We start from the raw sequence: 27,939 nt of genomic DNA, 5'->3' as shown, positions 1-27,939 counted from the left end.
AGAAAACAGACGTCGGATCAGGTTTCCACTTTGAAAGATCCATTATGTTTATTTAGCTAATATTTTTAAACCCTTACTTGACCTGTAAGTATGCCGCTGTATTACAGAATTATAAGCAATTAAATGACCCAGTTATTTATAAAGTCATAGAAGAAAGCTGTGCTCTCAGTCACTTGAGAAGAATAATGATTGCATTTACATTACATTGACTGTTTAATTAGGAACTTCATTTACTCATTTACTAAAGATATACTTTTCACCTATTCCTTTTGTCCCATTTTTTCTTAGATGCAAGTTTAGGGCAGTGAATCACATACATGAGCACAGTTACTATGAATTTACATGCAGAAGTAAATATACTGGCATTGATAAAATATGGAAATGGACAAATTTTGCAGTAACTAGTGAAAGAACAGTTACTGGGTGTACACTTAAATTAAAATCAAATATATTCTTATTTTTAAAAACAGACAGATAGAATCTGCATATCTAAAGAAATCAGAAATTTAATTTGATACTGCTATTCCCATATTACAATGAAAAGAGAAATGTATGCTCTTATAAATATCTCGATTTTACTACATATTTTTGGTAGAAATTAGATTAGAATATATGCATTTTCTTAACTGCAATTTTAAAAGTGGATTCCCTTTTTGATGTACAATCAAATTCCATTAATATGAGTATTCCCATAATTAGGAAAATATATATGTTCCTCAATTTTATTTTTTTTTGGTTGGTATCCAAGAACAGAGAATACTAAAAAGGGTGCTAGTCTTCATATATTAAAAGATTGCTTCAAAAAGGAAAAGAAGAATCCTTTCTCCAGGTCTATGACAGGAAAGATGGGAAAAAACTAGTTTCAGTTGTACCAAGAATTATTTGGGGTAGACGCCAAGCAAAATTTCCCAGTCTTTTCCCACTGGGAAAAACATCCTATGTAAGTTGCAAAATGAATGTTCTCAGTGCAAGCTTTTTTTTTTTTTTTTTTTAATTGTTAAACAAGTCAAACAAGTCTGTCAGGAACAACTCAAGACTGTTGATTCTGCTTCAAAGCAATGATACAGAACGATTTCTTAATGTCACTTACAGTCATGCTTTTCTATGACTGGAAAATATCCCCTGTAAGAACTTATTTTGAGTGAAATAGACCTACAAAGACATTATAACTGTAGCCCTGCTTAGCATCCTCTGACAATGTAAAAATATTGCACTTTAGACAGGTTCATTTTGTTCCCAAAACGAAATTAAGTCAAAGATGACAAATTTTTTCCTCTGGAACACAAATTTCAGAATAGCTTGTGCCAAATGTGGGTAAGGTTATCTGCTTTTTTATTCCAGAAGCAAAAAGGTCTCAAGTGTACTGCAGAAAATCAAACTTTCAAAAAATGCTAAATTATTACCAGTTCCACTGCATAACCAGCATCTGTTCTCATATAAAAAAATAGTGTTCGCATTAAACTTTATTGCACCATCTTTTTTTTTTTAAAATATCCCCCATTTAAGTCAAATATTAAATTATTTTTATCAAACAAAATATAAGGTCTTCTTTAAAATAGCAAGTAGATACAGTGTAGGTGCTACACAGAAAAAGAAGTCTATGGGAATGATATACATCAAATCAGAAATGACAGAAAACAATCATTATGTTCTTTTCTATGATTAAAAAAAGATTGCAAAAAGATTGTGTAGGCTATTTATTGTGTGCATGAAAAGCATCCGTCCTCATTCAAGGTGTTGAAGCAGGCGACATCTTCAAGCTGTCAAGTGCCGCATGAATTCTGAAGTGCAACCTGGACTCCATAGAGTATTCTTTGTAGTTGTTTCTGCAAAACATACAAGTTATTTAAACAAAAAGATGCTTAAACTGGATTATTTCTGCTTCACACATGCAAGGAAGTAGCGAAGTTAACAGCCTTCATTCCTTCAAGAGGTAACAGAGGTTGACACAGATACAAGTTAAGAGACATTGAAAGCTTCATCCACAAATTGAGCAGATAAGCCTTATATCAGTAAAAAAATTAAACATCCTGATAAACTGAACCCATGTCTTACATCACTTTCACTTATTTTGATCCTTTTAACAGTCCTTCCAATTACTGAAGTTTGCTGTAAAAAGACAAGCCAAAATACTACAGAAAAGTAAGGCTGTTAACTGAAAGTGTATGTTCTGCCTCAAAACACAACTCAGCCAGAGTAATAAAACGCAGAGAAACCACATTATGTAAATGTACCTCCCATCCCACACCCTCCCCCCCAAAAAAACCCCAAAAGCAAATACAAACTGCACTGGACAAAAAACTATGTTTCTAAAAATGCTTTTGTTTCTAACTCACATTTACAACACCGTTGCATGATTGGTACACTTCTCTGTACACACAAGGGACATTCTACCCCACACTACAACCTACAGACGATGAAAACATGCTGCTCCTACAGTAAATTTAGCTTCAGCTGCTCTTCTGTGACAAGATGTGAAAGCAAAAAGGTGTGTGGTCAGATGTGTACTGGCTTTTAATCTACTTCTCTAACACCTTTAGCGCAGCAGGTTTAGGCTTTGCAGCTGCTCTCTGGGACAGAGTGGTACAGATCCTTTCTCTGGACTCTCCAGCTCCATCCCATGCATGCAGTGGAGCTTCAGCATCTCTGAAGCCCAAATGAAGAGGAAATATTTTCCCTTCATACTATGTCTTTTTTGATTCTCTCTACACTGTGTCTGAAGGAGAGAGTTTTATGAAAATGTAAAATTCAACTACACTGGACAAGTTCTCCAAACCAAGAACATGGATTTATAATGAGTTGTATTTTGTAAAGAAGCTGTCAGGAAGAAAAAAACCACACGCCTTCATTGCTACAAATATTCAGCTACTCTTAATTTACAGGGTAATAAAGAAAATAAATCCACTTACTTTGCAGTTTCTATGTATCTTATTGCCTTTTCTCTCTCATCCTGTTGTTTGTACAGAAGACCTAATTCATATAGGGTGAACGGCACCAAGTAACTATCGTATTTTATTTGCTTCTCACTAGAAACCAGAAAAATACAGAAATGGTTACTTACAACCTTGTCTCAAGCAACCAGTTAACTTCTAAATGCAATCACTGCCTCTAAGAGCGTGTAGCCAGAGAAAACTCTCTGGAACCTTTTTTACTGGTTAGCTCTGTACACAGTAATTATACTTCTACACAGTTGATGTAAAATACTGCCAACGTGATCTTCTAGGAGTACAAATCTATCTTTTCTACCTTACTTTTGTATTGTTGTATGTTACCCAAGCTACAACAAACAGAAGACTAGGATCCTATTGTGCGACATAACAGTTAAAAAAAACTCCCAACCATTCAAAGCCCTACCCTGAGATAAAAACATTCATTAGGTTATGCAGTATAATACAAATACTGTATTTCCACACAGAATTAAGACTGCTTTACTCTAGCTTGTCTGAACAAATTGCAGAGAAGTAAGGAAATTCACCTTTTCTTCAATATAAGAAATTTTCAGAATTACTGAAGGCATCTCTGAAGATCATCCAATCCAATCCCCTGCTCAAAGTAATGCCAACAGCACCAAACTGTCCAGGACTTTCAAATATATTCAAGGATGGAGACTCCAGTCTGGAGTCTGCGCAACCTGTGCCAGTGTTTGACCAACTTGACAGTAAACTAAAACAAACAAACAAACAAACCAAAACCCACCCCCTTATGTTTAAACAGTATTTCCTATATTTTAGTTCCTGCTCATTATCTCTTGTTCCATCACTGGGCATCACTGAAGAGAGTTCTCTCCCTCAGTCTTATGCACTCTTTTTAGGTCTTCTCTTCTCTAGGCTGAACACTCCCTGCTCTCTCAGCTTCTTATAAGACAAATGCTTCAATCCTTTAATCGTCATTGTTAGACTTGTTCTAGTGTGTACATGCCTCTCTTATAAGTAAGTCCAAGTCCCGAGATGGTACTCCAGATGTGGGTTCACCAGTGCTGAGATGGGAGGAGGATCACCACCGTGACCTCCTGAGGACAGTCTTCCTAATGCAACTCAGGACACTACATTGCAAAGGTACATTGCTGACTCATGGTCAGCTCCAGGTGGAATATGACACCCCAGATCCCTGAGTCATTTTCTGACAAGCTGCTCTCCAAGCAGTCAGCCCCCAGCCTGTGCTGGTGCATGGGGATATTGCTCCCCAGGGGTTGGAAATGATTCCCATTGTGGAACTTCATGATATTACTGGTAGCCTATTCCTCCAACCTGCCTAGGTTGCTCTGAATGGCAGCATATCCTTCTGGCTTATCAATTACTCCTCCCACTTTGTATCAACAGCACATTTGCTGAGCTTGCATTTTGTTCCATCATCAGCTTCTTAATGATGATGCTAAAAACTATTGGCCCCAGCACTGAACTCTGCATTGCTCCACTGGTGACTTCATGCTGCTTATCACAGCCCTTCAAAACCAGCAGTTCAGTCAGATTTCAACCCACCTCATCATCCACTTATCTAGTTGATATTTCCATCAGTTTCTTTGTGATGACATTGTAGGAGACTCTTAAAAACCTTTCTAAAGCCAAGATAAAGAACACCCACCATCTACTGAGTCATTCATCTTATTGTGGAAGACTATAAGGATGGTTAGGTATTATTTCCCTTTCATAAATCCATCCTGACTACTCCACCTTCCCAGGGACTGATGAGAATTTGATTGGCCTGAAGTTTCCCAGATCCTTCTTCTTGCCCTTCTTGAAGATAGAGGTGACATTTGTTTCCTTCTGGTCTCCATGAGCTTCCCCTAATTGCCATGACCTTCCAAAGATAATGGTGTCACAACGACACTGGCCAGCTCCCTCAGCACTCATGGATATATGCCAATGTCCTATATACTTAGATACATCCAGTTGCCATGGACATACATATGTCTAGTCTGTTCGCACTTCTCCTAACCTGACCCTCCTCCACCAAGGGTAATTCTTCCTTGTTCCAGACTTCCCCATGGGTTTCATGGATCTCAAACTCCTGATCTTGCCACTAGAGAATGAGGTGAAGAAGATTATCATGTATCTTGGCCTTTCCTGTGCCTTTTACAAGCAAATCTGATTCTTATCTGGACAGAACAGCATCAACCAATACTGCAGAACAAAAAAGTTCTTAACAAGTACTGGGAAAGCTCTCGATATTTTCAGCAGCACTTCTACAGAGGCACCTCATCCATCAAGACAAGTCTTGATGAACAGAAAGCATGTCTTTGAGCAGGGAGACTGCTGATGTGATAAATAGTCTTAAAGCACTGTAGCAGCCCTAGACATGTAGAAAGTAAAGTTGAACAAAATGTATTTAATTTACCAGAAACCTTCTCCTCCTCCCCATGCAAAACAAACACTTTATGAAGAACTGTTGTCTTTAATTTTTTTTTAATATCTCAGCTCTAAAAGCCTGCACATTGCTGACTACCTTTGGAACAAGATTTTCCAGGAATACCATTCCTTTAACTTGCAATCAGTCAAAACCCACTGCTTTGTAATTTGCAAAGTGTTTGACTAAACTCACACAGGATCTTAAAAATGGCAAAAGAAAACAAAATGGCAAGAAAATTAAAACATACAAGACAATTACACATAACAAATTCTCCTGAAGTATTAAATTTTGTAAATTACTTGTTAGAAAAATTGCTCACGTAAAAATGCTTTTTCAGCCCAAATACTTTAAAACCTATAAAAAGTTTACAACTACAACCAGCACATGACTCATGTTTTACAATGAGAAGTTATTACAGGAGACATGGATCTGACACCTAAAGTATTTCATAAATCTGTAACACAGGAAAATCAAGTTTTCAGCTGAAACAAGTAGCAACAACAACTTCTCATCCACACGGGGAAGCATTAACTACTAAATCCTGAGAAAAACCCCAGGAAACCTAAGTGAATTATCTTGACTTACTGATAGTTCTGCAAGTACAATTCCAAATACATTTGCATGTGTTACCCAACAGTTTGATTTATGTGGTCTAAAAAACAACATATATAAAGCTATATAAATGCTACATTGCTACAGAAAAATACTAGCAAAGTTTTGTGGTTCTCTGAATGCTTTCAGAGGTATTTTAATTTCAGGTCTTTAAAAGGATGCTGAAATTTAATTATTCAAAATTCTAACTTGACAGTTTCTAAGAGTATCAGAAATTTCACCAAAAGCTTTAAAATATAAAGATTTAAAGTATATTTCTGTTACTATTTTACCTTTGAATTACTTTACTGAAACACAGTTCAGCTTGCATGAGTCTTCCCAAGTGTTTCAGGCACAGGCCCTTCAGTAGCTGTAACATGCACACATCATCCACATAATACTCATTGGGATCTAACAGGAAAAGCAAGATATATCAAACAATTATAAGACACTGTGAAAAGGAAAATTAGATTTTCAGTAGGGAATATGTATTCAGACTCAGGATGTTGTTTCTTATGTTTTATACCCCAAAATGTACAAAATCTTCATGCATAATTTAAAATATTGTCTACTAAAGAAGATGTGCCCAAAACATCTGCATCTTTCTCTTTAAAGAGAGTCAAAGAATAAGAAGAAATTGAAACAGTCAACAAACAGGCACAGACTGGCATTAAAGATTTCTGTACTTGTAATATCTAAACCTACAGTGAGATAGGAACCACCACATTATCTTAATAGCTTCCCCTGTTACAAAGCACTTGCAGACCTCCAGTAGCACCAGTAACACGAAAAAGCACAAAATCACACTATGACTCTGTCCTATAGAGCTTTTCAGAAGCACTATTTTGCAGTACAAATTCAAGAAACCATAGTACTTCCATCATCTCTAATGATTAAGAAGATTCAGTATAATGAATAACATTTGAAAAATTCAGTGAAGTTTTACCTTCAATAAGACTAAAAATACCAGTTGAAAGAAGGTTTTTGAATCAATTCAAAATTTACTTAACAAGTGTGGTCCTTTTTTGTACCCTTAGTTTATAGCATTTGCTGTGTGCAAGGAGGGAAAAGAAAGGAAAGAAAACACATATGGATAGACAGATGGCGGCACATACATTAACAATTCAGGAAGCAAAACATTCTCCCTTCAGATCATGTTCTTTACAACTAATTACCAGCTCCCTAAGGTCACGTTAATTTTTTTCTTAATAGTCTGCCAAAGAAATCCTACGTAAACAGCTCTGAAACATGCAAGACTAACACATTTTAGGATTCAACAAAGTGCTTTACCACTACATTCAGGCTTATTTCTGTCTGTGTTTAAACCTAGAAAGTCTCAATAGATAGAAACTCACACACTGAGCTTTTAGTGGCATGCAGAAGCACAGCAGATAAGTACTTTCCATTCTCTCTAGCCTGTTTTGCTAGGCTAAGGTACTGACTTCATGTGACTGTCTCCTGAAGGACTTATTCATTGAAATTACTGAGGGCATGCACTCATGTCAGTAAAGGCTCGCCAGTCTTTAACAACTACAACTACTATCTCCCTGGTATTTCCCAAAAGAATAAAAGCTAATATGCCAAAACAATAACAATAAACGACAATAAATGCACAGATTTAGTACAGACAACCTAGCAATCAGCCTGGGAGAACCATCTTCTTGCGCGCCTCTACACCAGAGGAAGTATCACTATCCAAATTACTAAACAAGAAACTATTTAATTTTTCTTGGAGTTACATATTCCTTTTTTATACATTGGAAATTACAACAATGGAAAAATAAGATTTCAAGAAATCCTGAGGGGAAAAAATGAAAAAACTACATCTCTAATATCTTTCATCTGTTCCTTCTACCATCTCTATTTTCAGCTCTATACAACATAAAATTACTTGCAATCCTTGAGAGAATCCTTGCTGTGACTGTTCATGCGAAGCAAATGAAGTAAAAACAGCCCTGTCTAAGAAGTCTCAAACCCTAAATGACCTTTGTGTATAATCAACAAACTTTTTTACAACACTTTAGCAATCCTTCAACACTATCTAGTACTTAAAACTGTCCCTTAAAGTAATATTGTAACCTTGTCATGCTCTGCTAATAGCCTTAATCACTTTTGCTTTGGGTCTTAATTCAGCAGCAATTCTGGTAATTAGAGTCTTTATCTTGTCTGAGTCCGTATCTTTAAAAGCAAATCAGGGTCACATAAGCAAAGTCCAGAACAGAACTATATTTGGCTGAAGTTATTACTAAAAAAAGACACAGAAATTATACATGCTTACAGATTACATCCTATTTGCAAACAGTGTATTTCCACAAGAAAAACAATTGTTTTACTTTTGTCCTTTTATTTTGGTACCTTGTACATCTCTACTTAGGGATTTGAAAGGACATTTACTTTACCATTACAACTGATTAGTATTTATAGCACAAGCCTCTGTATGATACAGCACTGGATTCCCAAGAGGTTCTGTCAGAAGCCTCTATGCAGAACTCATGGAAACATTATTTTATTGGCAAATATCTTGCATATCACTATAGTTTTGTTTCACTATGACAACAGCAAAAAAAAGGCAAACCACTTGAGATTTAAGAGGGACACTACTGATTCTGCAGAGAAGCAAAGACCATAAAAAAGTTAAGGGACCCAATTCGATCATGGCCTTCCAAGTTACTCTCATTTGGTTTATTATACTATCAGGACTTTACCACTATGTATTTCTTGTATGTCCTTGTATAACTTTTTATGCATCACCTCAGTTTATACCGTAAATCATACCTAGATATATTTTATGAACCATAATTGATATTTTAACCATGTGGCAAAAGTAACTTGCTAAATTGTTGATAAGTGTGACTAAAATCTGGGTTAAATAGAAATTATTATTAATGAGTTATCATTTAAAAAGATAACATTTATTCATTCTAGAAAAACTCAAAGGAGTATTCTACCAAGAAGTTCACATGACAGATGACAGCACCCACCTGATAAAACCAGGTACTTGTGCACTAAACCTGTTTAAATAATGGAATTTAAATTCTTTTAAAAATAAGCTATGGGTTAATTCTCTAAACGTTAACCTGAACATCTATGCTTCAAACACATCAAGATGTAAAAAACTATGGTCAAATTTTAATTGCTAAGTATGTTTTATTTTACAATTAGCAATCATGTTTTATTTTCCCAGAAAGTAAAAAACCAAACAACAAACCAAACAACCCCAACAAACTCATTCATGCATAGCACTTCAGCATATCTTTTATACTTTGTCATATTCTACTCAGTATGTGTCCTCTGTAGTAAAGTTAAGTGTGGTGTAAATTGGCTTAGAAAAAGTATTTTTCAGACATTTAAGAAATTAGTGGACTATGCTCCAAGAACACTCAGAGACTGGAACAACTTAGCAAGAACCACCCATGTTCTGTTACCAATAACCTCACATTCATGAGTTTTCTGTATTCTTCTGCAGCATCAATGCAGCCAGATAAAGAACATATTGAAGAACCACTCCTAACTTTCACATGGCTCCAGACTTAATGGCACATTGCCCAAGTCAACACTTACCTCACAGAATATCATTATACAGAAGCACAGAAAAATGTCAGCATTTCTTATGGATTATTAATTCCACCTTAACTGATCACTTACTAGTTTCATTTTGTAGAGCAGTTTCTTCTTTTTCAATTGTTACCAGTAAGTTTTCAGTAAGGTCTGATCTTTTGCCCACAATCGCAAATCCATTCCAGACATACATCATTTCCTGACAAAAAAAAAAAAAAAAAAAAAAAAACCACCAAACAAAAAAAACCATAAGACAAATCATGGAATTGCATAAATATTTAACTAAAGAGAACCTCTGATAAGACTGTTCTGGAACAGAAAAACCCTATAGAAATTGTTTTAAACAGTACAAAAGGTCTACAAACAGGAGAGGAAAAATTACTTTGAATGTGTGTTGACAAAGTTAACGTGGGTTTCTAAGTTTTGAATGTTTTGATACCTTTCTAATGGATTCTACCGTCACATATTTTCACAGATCTTTAAAAATTACTGTCACCCAAGTAACACATCAGTAAAATTGTGTATTTTAAGTTTAATTCGTGGCCTTTACCATAGGAACTAAAGAAACAGCTGAAAGTAGTTATAGGTAAACTTGGTATGCATTTCAGTGTGTGCATGTATACATTTATATGCATGCACCCGAACACACACTCCTGTGTTTATATATATATATAGATGCTCTAATCTGTAGACTGTTACCTTCCATAGAGCAAAAAAAGGTGGCTCTATAAAAATCTGAAGTAGCGTTATTGACACCATCAACTACATCATGGTGGATTTGTTTCAGTTCTGCAGTCCTGTCTAATTTATGCTTACTGCAATAAACCATACACTATGCTTAGTTCTGTCAAACCCATAATGAAAAAAGTTCTTAAATTAAAAGATATTGGATTTGATGGCAAGACCAAACATATGTATACTCACAACTGCCAAGAACTGTGCTGTACAAACCCAGGACAACTTTATTACTTAGTCCTTGACATGCAATTTAGTATAGAATGTAATTTAGAACTGTTAGATAAATTTTCTTTGGACTCCTCTTTCTATATCAATGAGCTTTAATGTAAGAATCTCATCAAATTATATTTTCCATCTACAGTTGTTGGTAAATTATGCATGTACAAAGACTTTAGTATACACATATGAAAAGTATCATTGCTGTGCACATATGAACAGAACACTAATGCCTCTGAAGTGAAAATATGGAAAATTAGAAGAGCATTAGTAACGTTTCTTTAACTTCTGCACATTTTACTCAGACTCAATATAAGATAAAAAAACCAAAAACCAACCATCACTCTTCATTTTCATCAGAAGAATACAAAGTACTGAAGTACTCCTTAACCTCCTAATGAGTCTAGAAGACAAGGACTTAAATCCTGCCAACTTAATAACATGAACACAGGTTTCTAACTGAAAGATGACTTCTGGCCTCATGTGGCAACAGCAACCAATTCTCTGCAAGACTGAACTTCCATGTGAAAAAACTGGCTCTGGTTTTGGACTACTATTAGTTGTAGCATGATCCAGTCTCTAGTACATTTCACAAAAATTCCATTGCATGAATGCCGCACATTATTTTAAAAAAATAATTATAAAATGCAGACACATAATACCCTGTATAATGAAATATACTGTTTTCTTTTCTGTTTGAAAAGGATGAAAACAAAGCAAGAACAAATACCAAGGCAGGTAATATCAGCTTCACTGGTTGAGCACTTGCATAGCGTCGAGCTTTCCTCACTGCAAACTTCTCAGTTGGGATAGATTTTCCTGCAATTCTCTGTTTTAGACCATCCACTTGTCTACAAGAAGGGAAAACAGAAAACAAAAATTACAAAAAGCAACTTCTATTTCATCTCATTTCATTTAGTAAGATTTACTGTTTGCTCTGAAGTCCAACATCTTAAATTGTTCCACATCACTCAGACCACAGTTATAGAACGTGTGTTTGCTGAATAGCATTTTAAATATTCTGATGCTAAAAGTAAAGAGAAAAACTGAAAAGTTTATGGTTATACGCAGGAAGTAAGTCATGCAAGACAAAGACGTGGGGGGAAAAAGACTGCACATCTAGTTGCTTTATAAACTTTTACCTGAATAAAGACACGACGTCCTCACCAGTCCTCTTCAAATCATCCTCTGGAAGCATACATAGAATTGCTGCCTTCTGGAATACATATATTGCCTATTTCAAAAAGAAATAGCAACATATTATCACATCTAACCCACTGTTTTCAGTCAGTACACTAAGGACTCGAATCTCTCACCCCAATTGCTGCAGCAAAGTGTTTCCAGTAATTCTCAGGCATGGTGAACTATAAAGTCTAGCATTCCCTTTGTCACAAGATTTACGCTATAATTTTATTTTCAATGTATTTATTAATATTTTAAGTTAGTGAGTCAGAAAGTTGAAGGTGTCTCCTGAAAAGAACAGGAGAATTTATTATGCAAACCACTGTTAAAGAGATGAGGTTAAATGATGTAACTATTCTAAAGTTCATTACTGTTACTACATGATCTATTACATGTAGAGACATGCCTGAAAAAATCCAAAAGAAAATATCTGAGTACTGACTCAAGGAAAGTTTAATAACTGGGTTTTCCAGAGAAAAAGAAAGAAACATCCATAATTCTATCCAAGACATTTGCACTTCCTGTTTAACATACTATTCTCTTCCTCTTTTCTCACGAATTGGATGTACACCCTTTTTCATTAAGCCTAATAAAACTGTAGTCTAGATAGGAACAGACAACAATAATTCATCAAGAATTATTGACACATAGTGCTTGGTTCATACTTTGAGAAACATTTTTACAAATAAAAAGCTGATACCTCAACTTCCTCAAGAGACCCTGTCTCCAGCAGCTTACTCATGTCACAAAGCATCTGCTGAGTAGGTGTGCTCTTTGTTTATAATTAACCAACAAACGCAGTTTCTTCAGCCAAGTTTTACTAGTGAGTGTTAGAACTTGACTTGAGATTCAAGTCCCATACATCATCTTTTTCACAGCTCTGGTAAGCACCTCCATTTCTGGAGAGGCCAAAACACTGCTGCTTATGGCTCTGGTGCTTCAATAAGTGAAAGAAAAATTCCTCCTTAACCACCCAGTTAAATCTACCATTTTGGTTCCATTGTGCCTTTACTTATGAGTTTTACAAGAAGGCAAAAATTACACTTATTCTGCAAACTGATAAGTAAATTTAACTGTAGAGAGACCACTGGTATATCACAACAATGTCCACCTGCCCATTTACCTTAGACCACCTGCTCTCTCTGCTGAGCAGGTCTGCATATCGATATGCTTGAAGCCAGTCCTGCTGGAAGGTGTAGCACCACATCAGTTCCCAGTAGCAGAGATGATGAATCTGTTTCCACTCTTGCTGGGCTGCTATGCAGTCTTGGAATCTTAACTGTGCCTACAATGTAGTTAAGTAAGAATGATGAAAACTGGCTCAATTACAGCTCCATGGGAAAGCCATGTCTAATCACAGGGCAAATTCTTAGTTAACACTCAAGTGGAGAACACCTGATAGTAAAATGAGATAAACCTCCCTTTCAGTCTCACTTACAGAGAGAGGGCTGGAATCAACATTGACAGCGAACACGAACTGAGTATAATTATCAGTCCAACTAAAAGAAGCTACTTAGATGAATTAGTTAATTTTCCTCCTCAGTCTGAACACTAAACAAACAAAAACCTTAAAAAGAAAAAATTTATTTACCTTTTCAAAATTTCCTTTCAGTATATCTATTCTAGCAGCATAAAACAGAATAATGGAACCCTTCAAAGGAGATGAAAAAAATAACCAGTTAGGATTTCAAGCTTAGGGAATTACATTGCTCTTATAAAATTTATTGAAAATACACACATTTGGAAATTTCTGGAGGTAGGGTTCAAGAAGACTTTCTGCTTCCTGAAGATTGGCTTCTCCTGTACCTAGAAAACACAAAAAAACCAACCTCACTCAATGCACTTAAAAAATCCAAGTTCATAGAATAAGATTTTTTTCCAAATTATATTATGACTGCAATAGATCAATGGATTACTGCTTTTATGAAAAAGCAGAATTATTTCATCATACTGTGTTTCTATAAAACTAAATTCTTGTCCCAAAGGTACTAAGTGCTTTTAAGATACTAAGTGTCTGTAAGTAGAAACAGACTAGAATTATAGGAATATTCTTTAAACTGTTCCATTATAGATTCTAGTTATATTTTTAAATCCCTGTAATTGCTTTAGCAAGCCAGGAAAACACTCCTCAGGTGCCTCTTTTCCTAATTTTGAGCTCAGTAATGAAGTACAAGTGATACGGAAAGAAATGAAGTTCTCCTTAATTTCCTGATGAGCCTGAGGGACAAGGACTAAAATACTTAAAAATGAAAGAACATGAAAATATATGGCAAAAAAGCACATAGAATTAATTATGACTTTTAGCTCTATGTGGCAAAAGCAATTACTTCTCTACATGTATGTACTTCCAAGTAAATTGTTTGGGTGTAGAGGCTTTTTTTCTGGACATAGTTTTCACAATATCTGATGTTAATTTATGCATAATGACTTCTCTTAGCTTAAAACTGTTTTGCAATATTTTGCTGTCACATGTTGAGACAGCCCTGCAAATGGAGCAAGATGTTGGTATAATGTTATCTATCTGCACTGTTTCTGCAGACATAGCTTTGTCAAGGATATTAATTTCAGATCATAATTAAATACATATCAATCTCCACAATTTTGAAATTCAGTTCTAAAATTAAATCACAATATCTATTACAAGGTGTAGCATGACTGAAAAGCTACACAGTGGGTCTCACCAAGGATTAAGGAGACGTAAGTATGATAAACCAACAGGGTGAAAGTACACAGAATGGCCCTCAAACTGCTGCCAGATGCGCCTTCCCGTAGTTGGCAGAGGCCCAACTCCTAAGAAATATCACAAACACATGCAGAATTAACTATCAGTATACAGAATTACTACTTTGTTTCTGGATAACCAAAATCCAGCTTTCCTTTCATATATAAGTATTCATAATTCAGCATTTTATCATTGCAAATCCAACACAACCCACTACCAAAACAATTCTGTCACAGCTAACAGCACTCAGGAAGGAGAAGACTAATCTAATTCTGAATAAAATTACCCATGCACTTCAGTGCTATGGTGAAATGAGAACACCACATGAATCATGCAGACACACAGGTCTACATCCCTTCCCCATTATTTTCTGGCTATGATCCTGTCAGAACAACATTAAGTCTATGTTCAGTGAGAACCTCTCCCAACTGTTCTAATGCAACTTGTTGGTGTGAGTCTTCCTTCACAGAGAACCCTGGTTATCTTCCATTTTCTTCCACCAAGTCAGCCACTATTTTGAGGTTATGATCAAAATACTAGCTCTGCTGATACATCAGTGTCTAAACAGAGATCCAGATTCATGGAGACTTAATCAGCAGTAACACATGAAACCTGTTCCACTGCTTTCCAGTTTAGGCCAATTACACGACAGCTTCACTGCTTGGGGGGTGTAGAGACAAGCTCAGAGTTCCCCTGCTCAAGAGCAAGCAACTCTTCAGAAACTTATCAGAATTTAAAAATTTTGCCTCAAAACAAATATTAACATATCAGTTCTATTGCATAGCAGCTTGATGAGTTAAAGGAGAATTCAAGTACTACACAAAAAAATGTGGTGATATTCCAAATTTGTTTGTTCTTTTCCTTTCAGCTTTTACTGCCTTTTCAGTTAGGGCAAACATGTTATGGAAGAGCTTCAGCATGAACCAGGTCTTTCAGAGGAAGAAATGAACAGGTCTCTACAGAAGTCTAATTTTACAAAAGGAGAGCCATGTTGTGGACAAGCTAACAGAATAAGACCATATGGTGGCTCTGTAGCATTAATAACTTGAAGTTTAGTTATGTATAATTCTATGGGTTGTTTTGATAGGGTTCTTTTACTTTTTTTTTTTTTAATTTCTTATGGGCACCAAAAAGAGTTTTAAAGAGCTGTACAAAACAAGGCTAGGTTTAGAAAACAAGGCTATGGTTACAAATACTTTGCTCATCCATGAGAAAAAGATGTACCTAGACTTCAGGGTGGCATATGATATTAAGAAAATTTTTTTTCCAAAGGAATGGGCTGGGATTTTGGATGGAAAAATGTAGAACTGTGATTCTTCCCTCAGTTACTGGTATGAGGAACATTAATTTCTGACTGAATCAACTAGAAAAGAAGGCTGATGTCCTCTACTTAAGGATCAGTAAAAGGAAAGAAAATTGCAATCTGAAAAATCCTCTCTGAAGCAGACTGGTCATTTCCCATGGTTGTTAAAGAGCCAGGTATCACCATATGTGCTTTTATGCCTCTTAATATCTAGTCCATTTGTCTTTTTAACAACACTAAAAGACTGATAAGCAATAGTGATCATGATACTTTTACTGTGAAATACATGACATTAAATCCATCCAGTCTTTATCTCAGAAAAGGTTAATTTGAAAAGGCAAGTATCAGATCAAATACCCTATTGCCAGAAAATCCAATAAATTCTAAAAGTCGAAGGATCCTTCCTGGTAGAAGTGACAGCATCTGAAATAAATTAGAAAAAAAAAAGATAAATAAAACCATATACATTTCAAAAAAAGTTAAAATCATTATAAACTTGAACCAAAAAGGTCAGCTACTATGTTACATGCTATTACATATGAGAAAAAAAAGTAAAACACAAAAGAATTTGAAAGGGGACACGCATGCTCAGAGTTTAGATGAACATCCAGCATGAAAAAAGCAGAACAGAGACCAGCTGTGTTTGTTCAGATAATGACAGAGTTTTCTGTCTTCAGCTGATCAGAATTGTTTGAAAATTGTGTGTCACTCAGAATGAAAGTATTATCTATTTTGGTAGTACTTACAACCTACAATTGTCATCTTCCTTTACTTCCAATAAAATGGTATCAGGGAAGTCCTACTTGCTTCTACCATGGGAGCACTGAATTAGCAGACCAGTAAGCATAACTGTTTTAGAAATACTACCTATTGTTATCATCCTTAATCCTCTATCATATGCATTTTTGTTCCCCTGTTCAGAGAATATGCATTCTCTACATCCTACACAACAGAAAAAAGATCATAACCACATTTTCAATGAGCATTCCAAGAAGGTCTACTTGGAGATACCACTTTAAAAGCTCCATTCACCCTAATACATTCTGCCAAGCAGAGACTCCTGTTAAGCTTTCTACTGAGGAGACTACGCGAACAATGGGAAAGGTCAGAACATTTATGAACAGACATCTACCAGTTGCTTGAATTTTAAAGGCTGGTGCAGATAGACCTGAGTTCTTCTGACCATACTGAAAATTGGCCAGCTCCAGTTCAGAATGATACAGAGATGAACATACCAGCAGAAATCAACTCTCACCATTGCCATGATGGATGTGAAAGGGTAATCATAATAAATTGTGAGGAAAACACAGTCTTCACAGTCTTCTTTTGCATAAACTCAGTAAACTACTGTTCATTCTTCTAAGTGTAATTATGTATGCAAATCTACAGTACCACTGAAGCAAAATAATGGTATATATGGGGGAGTTATATATAAACAGTCATTCCAGGTATCCTGTAACCAACAGCATAAGCATCTTAAAAATTACTGCTATAGACAAGTAGACTTATGTAGCAGCACTTCTACTTCAGAAATACATATATTAGTTACTTCAAGAGAATGAAACACAGTTCAGAAGAAACTAGTAGAAACATCCTAGAGAGCATGCATGCCAGAAGTCTCTGCTATTTTCCTATTGCATAAAACCTCCAAGGCTTGCATCTCCATTTTACAAATGGGCAAATGTTAAAACAGAGTTAAAGTACTGCATATGCAAAGAAAGAGACTCCTACAGAATTATCCCAACAGCCTTTCCGTAGTGTGAGAAAGTCATACCAAGTTGAATGCTCCAATTCCAAGTTTTACTCCTCCTTCAAACTGGTAATAAGTTTCATTTCTGCTTTTGTTCCCCTGAGTCATCTGTAGCACCTGATGACATTCTCTTTTGATGCAGGAAAAAAAAGGAAAGGGGAAACATGACTTAGAAATTATATGGAATATAATCAATATAATTGCTATAAAAATATTTTGTTTTATTTTGGGGGCATTAATGACACTCCAACTGCTTATATCAGCGTTGAAACTAAGTGTTTTCTAATGGCTTACTTGTATATTTGGTAACTTGTCCTAATTTTGAGTCCACCTTTGATAAAGTTGATCATATTTTCATCCTGGAAGAAAAAAATTTAATTGTACAAAATAGTGCATTCAGCAATCACACATAACACATACATAAAAATCTTCCATCTTTTATTTGTATCTTAATAGTCATTGGAAACATTAAAAATGCTTTTTAGTTACTAGACTCTTTTCTAAGACCAATGTTAACACTTGCTTTAAGTTGTCAGGGAAACACTTCTCTGGCGCATGTTACAACTTTTAAAACTTAAGAGGGAGGTGAAAAAGAGTCAAAGAGTTACTTTTAACAGAATTTCCAATGCATATAGAGAAAGCTTTCCACCAGATGGTGCTGTAGGAACTTTTTACAAAATTTCGAATTAGCAATTCTCTCACACACACAAGCAAGCCCACACAGAACCTGGAAAAAGACAAACCGAAGAATCCCCTGAACAGATGAAGTCCCATTGCTGATCAACATAAACCACATGTACTATCCAGTATATATGTTTACTAATCTCTAGAAGAAGCAAAACAAAGCCACAATGTAATAGCCATCAAAACTCAACACCTGAAAAGCAAGACAGCTAACAGTTCAACAAGATGTAATTTTTTCTCTTAGAATTCACACAGAAAGGGAACATGTGCAGGCATTTCAGAAATGCATATTTAAATACTCAGGGACAGCATATATGATATGGAAAATGAAAAAGCACTAAAAAAGAAAAAAGGCTTAGAACCATCAACCAAAGGAAATTCTGGCTTCCATAAAAGGGTCACCATTTCAAAAGACCTCATCTGTTTTGTCTGCAAGTCTAAACACTCAAATGCAAGTATTTTAGTACAAGCATTTTAGTTCTGCCTTTCTGAGTGGTTACAGTTTTGTTCTCATCATTGTTCTCAGTGGAATCAAGGTCAGCCAAGGATGAAACATATGGGGCAGGACTACAATCAGCAGAGTGCGGTACTATAGTTAGCAGCAATAGAGAGCTGCTGCTTTAGAGAAAATACATATCTAAGGGTTTTTAGAATTTATTTTATACATTCCTAAAGTCATCTACTTCAACAACTGTTTGAAAATTCCTTTCGTGCTTAAAAAACCCTCACCCACACAATAAAAATAAAAAGGGTTGCTTCCATCTGGTTGGTAAAGGAGAAAGCCAGGAAGCCAGGAGAAAGCCAGTTATAGGCATTCCATTAATACTATTTCCTGACACTTCTGGCCAAAGTACTGTATTAAGCGGTTTATAAATATCTGCCTAATGAACTTATCTGATCTTAGTGCCTTGCTCCTTTCGCATAATTTATATCGGATTATCTAAAATATATTCAATAAATTTGTAAAACACTCACATATGTAAAAAACCTCTGATTAATAACTCCTGTTTTCAGCCATCAAATTTCAAATCAAATTTGAAAACACTGTAGCATGAAGTCCCTTAAACACAATCTAAACCAGTAACACTAGATTGTATTAAAGACCAGATCTTTCTGTGGACTGAACTGTTAGCTCAGCAATGCTAAAGTATGCTCATTTTATAATCATTCCTTACCATATTATTCCTGACACCATGTCAAAAGTGCATAGAGAGCAAGACTGAATTGGAAATGACAAGTGTGCATCAGCTAAAGTTTTGTTAGTTGGGAAACATTCTATCCTTTTGTGCAAAGAAAAGACTTGCACTTTCAAACAAGACTCTTCCTCATACTTGAACATATTTTTACAGAAGCACTGGACACTGTACAGTGTGATGCAAGTCATTTAAACATAACACCTGTATAAACACTACAATATACCTCGGTGATACCTTGGTACCTGGATATTAATAACACCTTTGGTTATTTGTATAAACAAAGAGAGGGCTTTGCTGAGTAGCACAGCATTTACCATACTTTCAATCACTGCCATGAAATAACATTGACTAGCAAAAGGTTTGGTTTTTAAATACCATATCTAGTGTTGGAATGACATTATACAAATACTAATCTCTCTCCAGTACACTGCTACACAGAGACACAAAATCAAAAATTGACTTTACCTGTACAAAGGTGAGAGCTGCTTTCTGTAATAAGCATTCAGCATAGCAGATTTCGGCATGCATTTCCTCTATATAAGAAAGAAAAGTTATTTAGTATCAGCAAAATTACTGTCAGCATTTTCTTCTTGGGGTCAATGGAACAAATAAAATGCTGCCAAGACAAGGAAAAAAAAAAAGGCAAGATTCTGCTGTTGCCATTTCGATAACTGCTGAAGAGTAGCTGTAATACACAAACCCCAACAAAAGTCTTCTATTTCCCTTCTTCTCAGACAAAAACTTTGAACTTGACAGAGCTGACTTTGGTCTATGGGAAAAGCTACTTGTCATTCCGGTAGATTGTCTCCTGTACTTTTCATTGATCCTAAGCTTAACAGCCTACAGCAACTAAGTCTTCCAACCCTCCTTCCACGTCTTAGAAGAAACTTTTTCAGGATAATGGTAACCCTCACTGAGGTTCAGACTTTTCATACATCTAGTAAGACATTATGAACAGGTTTTCACCAAGTCATGCTCAACAAACTGAAAGCCCCAGGCAGACTTTCTGTCTTCATGCAGCACTAAAGTACACTTGATTTAACACACATGACACGAGTTACTCTGCACCCATGCTGCAAGACCAGCCACATGCACAAGGCTGCTGTATGTACAGTGCATACGTGGTGAGTTTGATGTGTCCAAGTATTAAAGAGGATTCTTGTGCCAGGTTAGAAAAAAATGCATACTTGATTCTGCCTGAATCAGAAATAGGAGATCAGCATTTTCAGAGCCATGAACAATGTACTGATACCATTTCCCAAAACACCTTAAGGCAAAACAGACAAGCACAAAACTTGTTAATATATTCAGATTCCAATGCAACTAATGATAAGGACGTATTCCACTGCATCAATGATTCTTAAACTTTTGGGAGCTGTCCTATAATGTGTTGTGAAAGGCATTCCTTCCTTGATTCATGCATGCTCAGAGCAAAAAAAAAAATTAGGCTGAATTCCCCACTTTGAGAAGCTTTATGTTCAAATTTAAGATGACCACATAGGTGGTTTGTACGTTTATTTGTTACTGTAAGACACTGGTCAAGTTACAGAGTCACGCATTGGTAAGGTAGTTTTGAGCTTTTCCCTTTTTAATTTTAACTGTGTTATAAACCACTTACCTTCACTCAACTGATCCACTGACTGTTTCAAAACTAGATTGGACAAAGATTCCACCACTGTGCTTCTTTTCCTGAATCTAAATCATTTGTGCATGGAAGAAAAGAAACCCACATATTTCAACACAAAACTGACCTTAATTATTGGAATTCTTAACCATTTCCAACTAAAATTAATAGAAATTACCAACAGTTTCAATTCTTTGAGAAGTCTAAACACTTTTATGCTTCTAGGCTCATAAGCCCATCCAACCTTAAATGCATGCTCACAGCATCAATTAACCTACTTTAAGTGTATAATAGCTTCAACCTCACTTCCACCCACCAGCTGCAGAAGTGTCTCTGATCCTGAGCAAGACACCTGAACAGGACTTCTAAGTTTCACAAATTGCTTTTTTCTGTTTCTTAAACTTGCACACAGAATTGGAATAAAAAACATCAAATGGTGCTCTTTTTTCAACATAAATGCTACAGTATTTAATGGTGGTTTATGCCAGATAAAATACCAAAACAATCACATATTTTACTTCCAAAGGACCTCAACTGTACATTATAATTCCAAAAATTAGTTTGTTAACTATTTACAGACAACTCAGCTTTATGAAGAAGCTAAAGAAACAATTCTACATTCAGAAAAGGAGTGCATTTTGTAAGCCAGGGAGTCACTGATTATAAACACTAAGCATTAGCTTATCATTTGTTTACACTATTCTGCACATTGACAAGCGCAAGATCCTGACAACAAGATTATGACACTACAGGTTAACATAATAAATACAAGAAAAGAGTCAGGGAACATGTAGTTCTGGCAATTCTTCACATGTGAATGTTTGATTGCCTTTGTCTTGCATTTTTATGAGTTTTGCGACAGACTAGACCAGAGTACTTATGCATTAGCGTTCATATCCTGCAGAGATGAAATCCCGTAGGAAGCTGTCTAAACTACAGGAGCATCTAATCTTCAGACATACTAAACAACCAATTCAGATGAAACTGCAAATTGATAGCACATCTGAAAAAGATGCAGAAACTTTTATTTTCTTCAGATAGTATCTGATAATTTCATCCCATTTCCTTTTCTTTTTTTGTCATTGCTAAGATGATGATGTTAAACATCTAAACTGACATGTGGCAGTCATATCCTTGGAGACCACTTTTGATAAATTATGGCCTAACCAATATGATGAAGAACCAGTACAGTAGAATTAATTTCTATTTTTGTCAGAGCCTTGTTAAACACTTCAGCTTTTACAAGCCATGTAATGTCTGCTTACGGGTAGGTCTACAAAGTCAACCAACCATTTAACTTTAGCAGCTATTAATATCCAGCCACAACAAGTCTGTTGTTTCCACGATACTCTGTGGAAAAATATTCTCACCAGTAATAATTGTGTAGTAGGACTTACTCCACATTTACAAATTTAGGCCACTATCATACTGATAGGAATCAGTTTTAAAAGCATAGAGAGAGCTGGGGTACCTTACAAAGAACACTTAGTGGATTAAGTATCTCATAAATGTTCAGTGCTTGGGCATACCTTTGGCAGGTTTGCAAAGCCTCCTTCATTGTAGAAATTCCCATTTGTATATCCTGCTGTTCAAAGGTCATAGCAGCTTGCATAACTAAAATAGTGCTGTATCCAAGTGCATGGTACATGCTATCTTTGGACCTAGGGAAAACATAAATCTTGTGCATTTAAGCAACACTTTACATTACAATACAAAACTAAATGCAGAGACACTTGCGTTAATTTTGAAAAGACAGAAGAATGAAGCAGGGAAGTAATAGACATGAGAACATAAACTAGTAAGAAAGCAAGTATCATTTTCCATTGGGTGCTACAAGTCTGCCGTCACAAGAAGTTCCACTTGAGTTACACAAACATTTGCACCTAATTAAATACCATTTATAGTCTGCTGGTATATCTTTTTAATTTAGTTAACTAAGCCTTGACATAAATACTCATTTGTATGCTTTCACTCGACGTAAGTAAGAACCTCCTTCTAACATTACTATGTGATCCAAAGACAAAAATCTGTATTTGTGTCATAGAAATGTCAGTACACAAATGCTCAGTTCTACATAAAAGACTACACTGAACTAGTCTGGCTTTCACAACATAAATTATACCATTACAAAAAAATTGTTGGAAAGTGCCTACAGACTCAAACATACTAAGTGCAACAAACAGCACTATTGCTAACATCATGTCAGGCTAACCTAACCAAGTTTCAAGAACCTCAAGTAAATGAAGACTGCATACTCCTTTGGCAGCCTCTCCGGTACTGTACTAGCCAGTGACCAGTTTGAACCTCCTCAGTCTCAACTTGTGGTGACTGACTCTTGTTTTACCACCTGATACTATGGAGAATGGTGCCTCTGTCTTTGTAACTTCCCTTCAACAGATTCAGACCACTACTGGATTAATGCCCAAGTCTCCTTTCTGTCAAACTAAAACAAACCCTTCTGAATAAATCGTTCGTTCTAGCCTTCTAGATAGGCTTCTAGTTCTTTGTTGGATGATCTCTAGTTTCCCTAACATTTTTTCTTCCTTTTAAATCAAGGAGCCAACTACCAAATGTAGTTTTGAAGACAGAAATCCTAAGCAGAGTCAAGAAAGATGACCTTTGGGCTAAGTCTTTATTTCTCAAATCTATCAAAACTTATCCTAAAATTTTTACATTATTTAAGGACTTAAGTTTAACTTTCAATAAAAGGCTATTTTTCAATAAAACAATCAGGCTATTTTTTTTAATAGGCAACTTTTTTGTTTTTTGCAATAGGTCAGCATTTGCAATGTGCTATATAATAAGCTCAAAGTTTATTAGCAAACATCAACTACAAACAAACAATTTGCTGTACATAAAAACACCATGACAAAATAAGGGGTTTTTTTTGTTTTACAATGCAAAATGAAATATATATCATATGCACAAAAAACATTTTGGCAATATGTGTATGCGTGTATTTAGCAATACACTCATGCACAATCCTTGCAGGTAGAACTTATTATTTTGCAATATTACCTAAAAATAGTTTTAGCATACACTCAAGTGCAGGTGGGCCTTCTCAAAGCATTTCTCTATTTCAAATAACACTATACAATGCTCAGAGAAGAGAGCTGGAGAGTAAATATAGCTAATTTTAAAAGCCCTCCATACTACTAAAGTATGAGAGCTCTCCATACTACTAAAAGCAAACGCTTGATAGTTGTGTCATCCTTCTGAAGTTTCATTTAATGGTGTTCTTGAACTCATCCATATAACACCAACCCATCACTCTTAATCCATTCTTTCTAGCACTAAACTGCAGATCAAGAACCTTACCTCGCTCTACTAACATAGGCTACAGATCCCTCTTGCCAAAACATCCCTCAACATCATACGCATCTTTGAGACACAGGTAAGAGAAGAATAGTGAATGGGATTCAGATCCCAGTCCTGAAGATCAGCCACCCAGACTGCCTCCCCACAAAGTCACAGATAAGCTAGATTTGCTCTATGAACCTCTTCGTATTCTTTAATTCCTTACATCTGCACTGCCATGCTTTTCTTCTCAGTGGAGGAAAGGCAACAGGGAAACAAGCAGAATTAGTCAGAAGATCAAAAGATGCGCTTTAAATGTGTGACTCAAACGTAATATAAAAAACAACAAAAAGAGTATTCTGGAGTTTTGTTCCAGATTTTCCCTCTTGTCAAAAGCAGTTCCACTGTACAAATTCTCTAATCAAAGATACATCGGATAAGGTCTTGCTTCCCTGCTTTCCCCCTTCACATGAGGAAAGACAGTTCGAATGATTAACAGAACAATTCAGTGGTTCATCAACAGGTTTTGAGATGGCCTTAGAGAGACAAGCACACTGCTAAAACCCCAATATATGGATAAATGCTTTTGGACAAAAGGGAATAAATGAAAACCACTATCTTCAGAGGCCTTAAATAATCTTCAGGTACTAGGTAGCATACTTTACGCTATTTGTTTACAGTAAATTCAGCAAAAAACAGGACCTCACCACGGACGAAGTAGTTCCAGAGCTTCGGAGAACTTATTGTTTAGAAATAAGTTCAGTGCCATTGAACATTCTTCCAGAGCACACTTGAGATCCATCTTGGAAGCCCTAAAAAAGATTCTTAGTTTACTCAAACTGTACATATAAACACAAAATGAAAACATAGCTTTTCCTTATATAACATTTAAGGTCTTTTATAGCAATTTTATTGTTTTCAGAATCTACCTTTTCAAAAACAGTTTATATGCTTAACACTTTATCCATGTTACACAAGTGTGCCCCCTTTACTTATTTAAGTGATGATTATGGCTTAGCTCTTCTTTTCTTACTAGACCAATTCTCAAAACTTATCACTGTGCCCAAGCTCTCAATTCTCCCCATCAATACACTGTTTAGACTCTGTATTCATATATGAATCGCAAAGAGGTGACAAAATATTTTCATCCAAAAAAGTATTAAACAGATGCTCCCTCTGCAAACAGCTATGCTAAAAATAGTCCTGTCAGAAGTCTGTAGCTATGCCAAAAGCCTTTGTTCTTCCTAATTCACTACAAATAAAATCACTTGCACTTGCTTAAGTGGAAGTCATCTTAACAAAACTGCTTCTTTGGCCAGTTTTGCGTGAAAGACTCAGAAGCGTTCACAAATTGCTCCATGGGCAGACCTAGGGACAAACTGGACAATCATGGTACTGACTAACAGCTAGAAGCTACACAGCCATCAATATGCACAGCTGGAGCTGGAAAAGATAATCTCTCTACAGCTTTAAAACAGGTTTAAACTTGATAATGGGCTTTATCCAAGTAAGGTTAAGCAGTGGTAAGCAACAGATCTTGTCAATGAGATAAATATTTAAGAATTAACCAGAAGAGAAAAACTCAGAAGGAGGAATTTAAGAAGAGTGTGATAGTTTTCACCCTAGGCCTTCCTGGAGACCAGCTTGTAACCAGGAAGGAACTAGGAAGGTGACCCAGGAAGTATTCCATGCTATTCCTTTACGTAACCTGGGGTATAAATAAGGTACAGATAAGAGAGCTTGCTCTCNTGTTGCTGCTGAGAAAAGAAGAGGAAGAGCCCTTCAGGGTAAATAGAGGAGACTTTCCAGTAGGGAGAAACTTCCTCTTTTGTATTCCAACGACAACAGAGGGTTTTGTCTTGAATCTCTGTGTCAGCAGCTGCAGAAATGCTGAGAAGTTGTATTTGGTCATCACGAGGAGGATATGAACAACCCAGATTTTTACTGCTCTGAAATCCAGAGGCTTTAGGCAGTGACATGACCTTCTGCAGGAATATGGAGACAAAAATAGAACCACATACGCCAATGTCCAACAACAAATATCAAAACTTCTTCTGAACTATTAAATATCAGGAATTCCCCAGTGCTCATATTTGGGGAATTGACAGTAAATCTGACCATAGCTGTGTCAATTCACACTGAATCCAGTGCAGCCTGACCAACAGACACCAAAAACCTGTGGAAGAACATCTAAGTCATAAAGCAGCACATGACTCACTGTAGGTTGAAGGACAAGTCAATGCTGAAAGATGAGCACTGTTGAGGTGGTGGTTGCATCCCCAGGTTTAACAAAAGAGGAGGTTCTAGAGGCTTTTTCTACATTCAGGTACAGGTAGTTGTTCCCATCTCTCCACTCTGTTGCATCTACACAGTGTTAATACAGCTCTATGCTGAGCAGGGCAAGGGACTGATGGAACTGGAAAACAGCCTGGAAAAACTGAGTGATGAATATGACCCTCTACTTTAAAAATATGGCCTTAGAACAACTCAGGGTGGAAGGGACCTCAGAAGATCATGTGGTCCAATTTTTTGGTGGAAAGGCAGGGAGCCTTTTTAGATTATCCAGAACCCTGTCCAATGCATCTTGAAAACCTCCAGCAATGGGGAGTCTTACCACATCCCTGGGGAAGTTGTTCTAGCAAATACTTGTTCTTACTGTAAAAAATTTCTTTCTTGTGTTGACATGAAACCCTCCAGGGTTACTTGTTTGTGTTGCTCCTTGTTTTCTCCATGTGTCTCTTTGTGAGTAGAGATCCTCCACCCTCTTTGTAGCTCCCTTATATGTACCAGAGTAATGTGGTTAAGGTCCCTCTCAAGCCTTGGGTTCTCCAGGGAGGAAAAACATGACTGCTTTACTCTTCCTTATAACGTAGGAACATATGGTTCAAGAGATATTTGGAAGAAGCAAAAATGGAAATGGAGAAACAATCAAAAAAAGGAAAAGGAAACTGAAATGAAAAAAAAAAAAAAAAAAAAAAAAAAAAAAAAAGAGAGAGGAAGAAAATTATCCCTAATGATACTTTTTAGAAGTCTACCAAAAGTTTCTGACAGTTAGATACCAGTACAGCTGCCAGCACAGAAATAGGAGCAATTATTTCTGCAGTGAGAACTTTATCTGTTGTGGTAACTGTTCTTCACTGTTCAGGCTCCATTCAGACGCAGTGACTTGTTTGTAAATCATCCAGTTGTGCTTCTTTTCAAAATGGACTGATTGACACAAAATGTGGTTATCAGTTTCCCTTGGATAAAGCAGAATAAGCCTCTTCCTGATTGAACTGACTGAGTGGAGAAGAGACGTGTTCTAAAAACTGCATAAGGCTAGAAGACTTCCATCACTCTCTTTAGTTGTATCACAGTGTAAGAATGTGATTCTGCTGCAAAGTTTGGACAATTGCTTACAAACTAATGACCTTTTTTAATCTATGCTTAGATCTGAACATAATTTATTTAAGTCTTAGAGAAAATATTTAAAGACAAAACCAGTTTAAACTATATGTCTTCTACGATCTCAACTTAATTGTTTTCTTAGCAAAATGGCAGGGATTTTGTCCTTTAAAATAAAAACAAACACATACAAAAGATTGTCTTTTCTCTCTACACAAAATGTAGATTTCTCCCCTCTTTGGAAAGTAAAGAATATTTACATTTGTCTTCATAGATTTTTGAGAAGTGAAATTAAAATACTGATATGTTGTTGTGATAGTTTTCACCCTAGGCCTTCCTGGAGACCAG

The 27,939-nt window shown here is 36.0% G+C and overlaps 1 protein-coding gene across 3 annotated transcripts; it reads right to left on the bottom strand.

Moving 5' to 3' along the window:
- Nucleotides 1-28: 28 nt before the first annotated feature.
- On the bottom strand, nt 29-27,939 carry LOC108501596 (tetratricopeptide repeat protein 39B-like). 3 transcript variants are annotated; one of them, XM_017823656.1, is made up of 18 exons: nt 27,918-27,939; nt 24,915-25,019; nt 22,440-22,571; nt 20,905-20,981; nt 19,752-19,819; nt 17,701-17,765; nt 17,431-17,536; nt 16,014-16,079; nt 14,313-14,421; nt 13,370-13,437; nt 13,223-13,282; nt 12,755-12,916; nt 11,592-11,683; nt 11,180-11,300; nt 9,583-9,694; nt 6,231-6,348; nt 2,910-3,026; nt 29-1,826 (listed from the first exon to the last, which is right to left on the bottom strand). In XM_017823656.1, the coding sequence occupies exons 2-18, from the start codon at nt 25,007-25,009 to the stop codon at nt 1,730-1,732; spliced, it is 1,665 nt and encodes a 554-aa protein (XP_017679145.1). In that variant the 5' UTR covers nt 25,010-25,019; nt 27,918-27,939; the 3' UTR covers nt 29-1,729. The 3 variants fall into 3 exon arrangements, with proteins under 3 accessions (XP_017679145.1, XP_017679146.1, XP_017679147.1); XM_017823657.1 differs by lacking the exon at nt 27,918-27,939 and adding an exon at nt 25,916-25,933; XM_017823658.1 differs by having other exon boundaries at nt 1,734-1,826; nt 2,906-3,026.

The sequence above is a fragment of the Lepidothrix coronata genome, unplaced genomic scaffold (genome assembly GCF_001604755.1).
Source record: "Lepidothrix coronata isolate B3197 unplaced genomic scaffold, Lepidothrix_coronata-1.0 Scaffold104, whole genome shotgun sequence".
Classification (NCBI taxonomy): domain Eukaryota; kingdom Metazoa; phylum Chordata; class Aves; order Passeriformes; family Pipridae; genus Lepidothrix; species Lepidothrix coronata.
The sequence above is the reverse complement of the archived record's forward strand: the minus strand, read 5'-3'. Positions and strand labels throughout refer to the sequence as shown.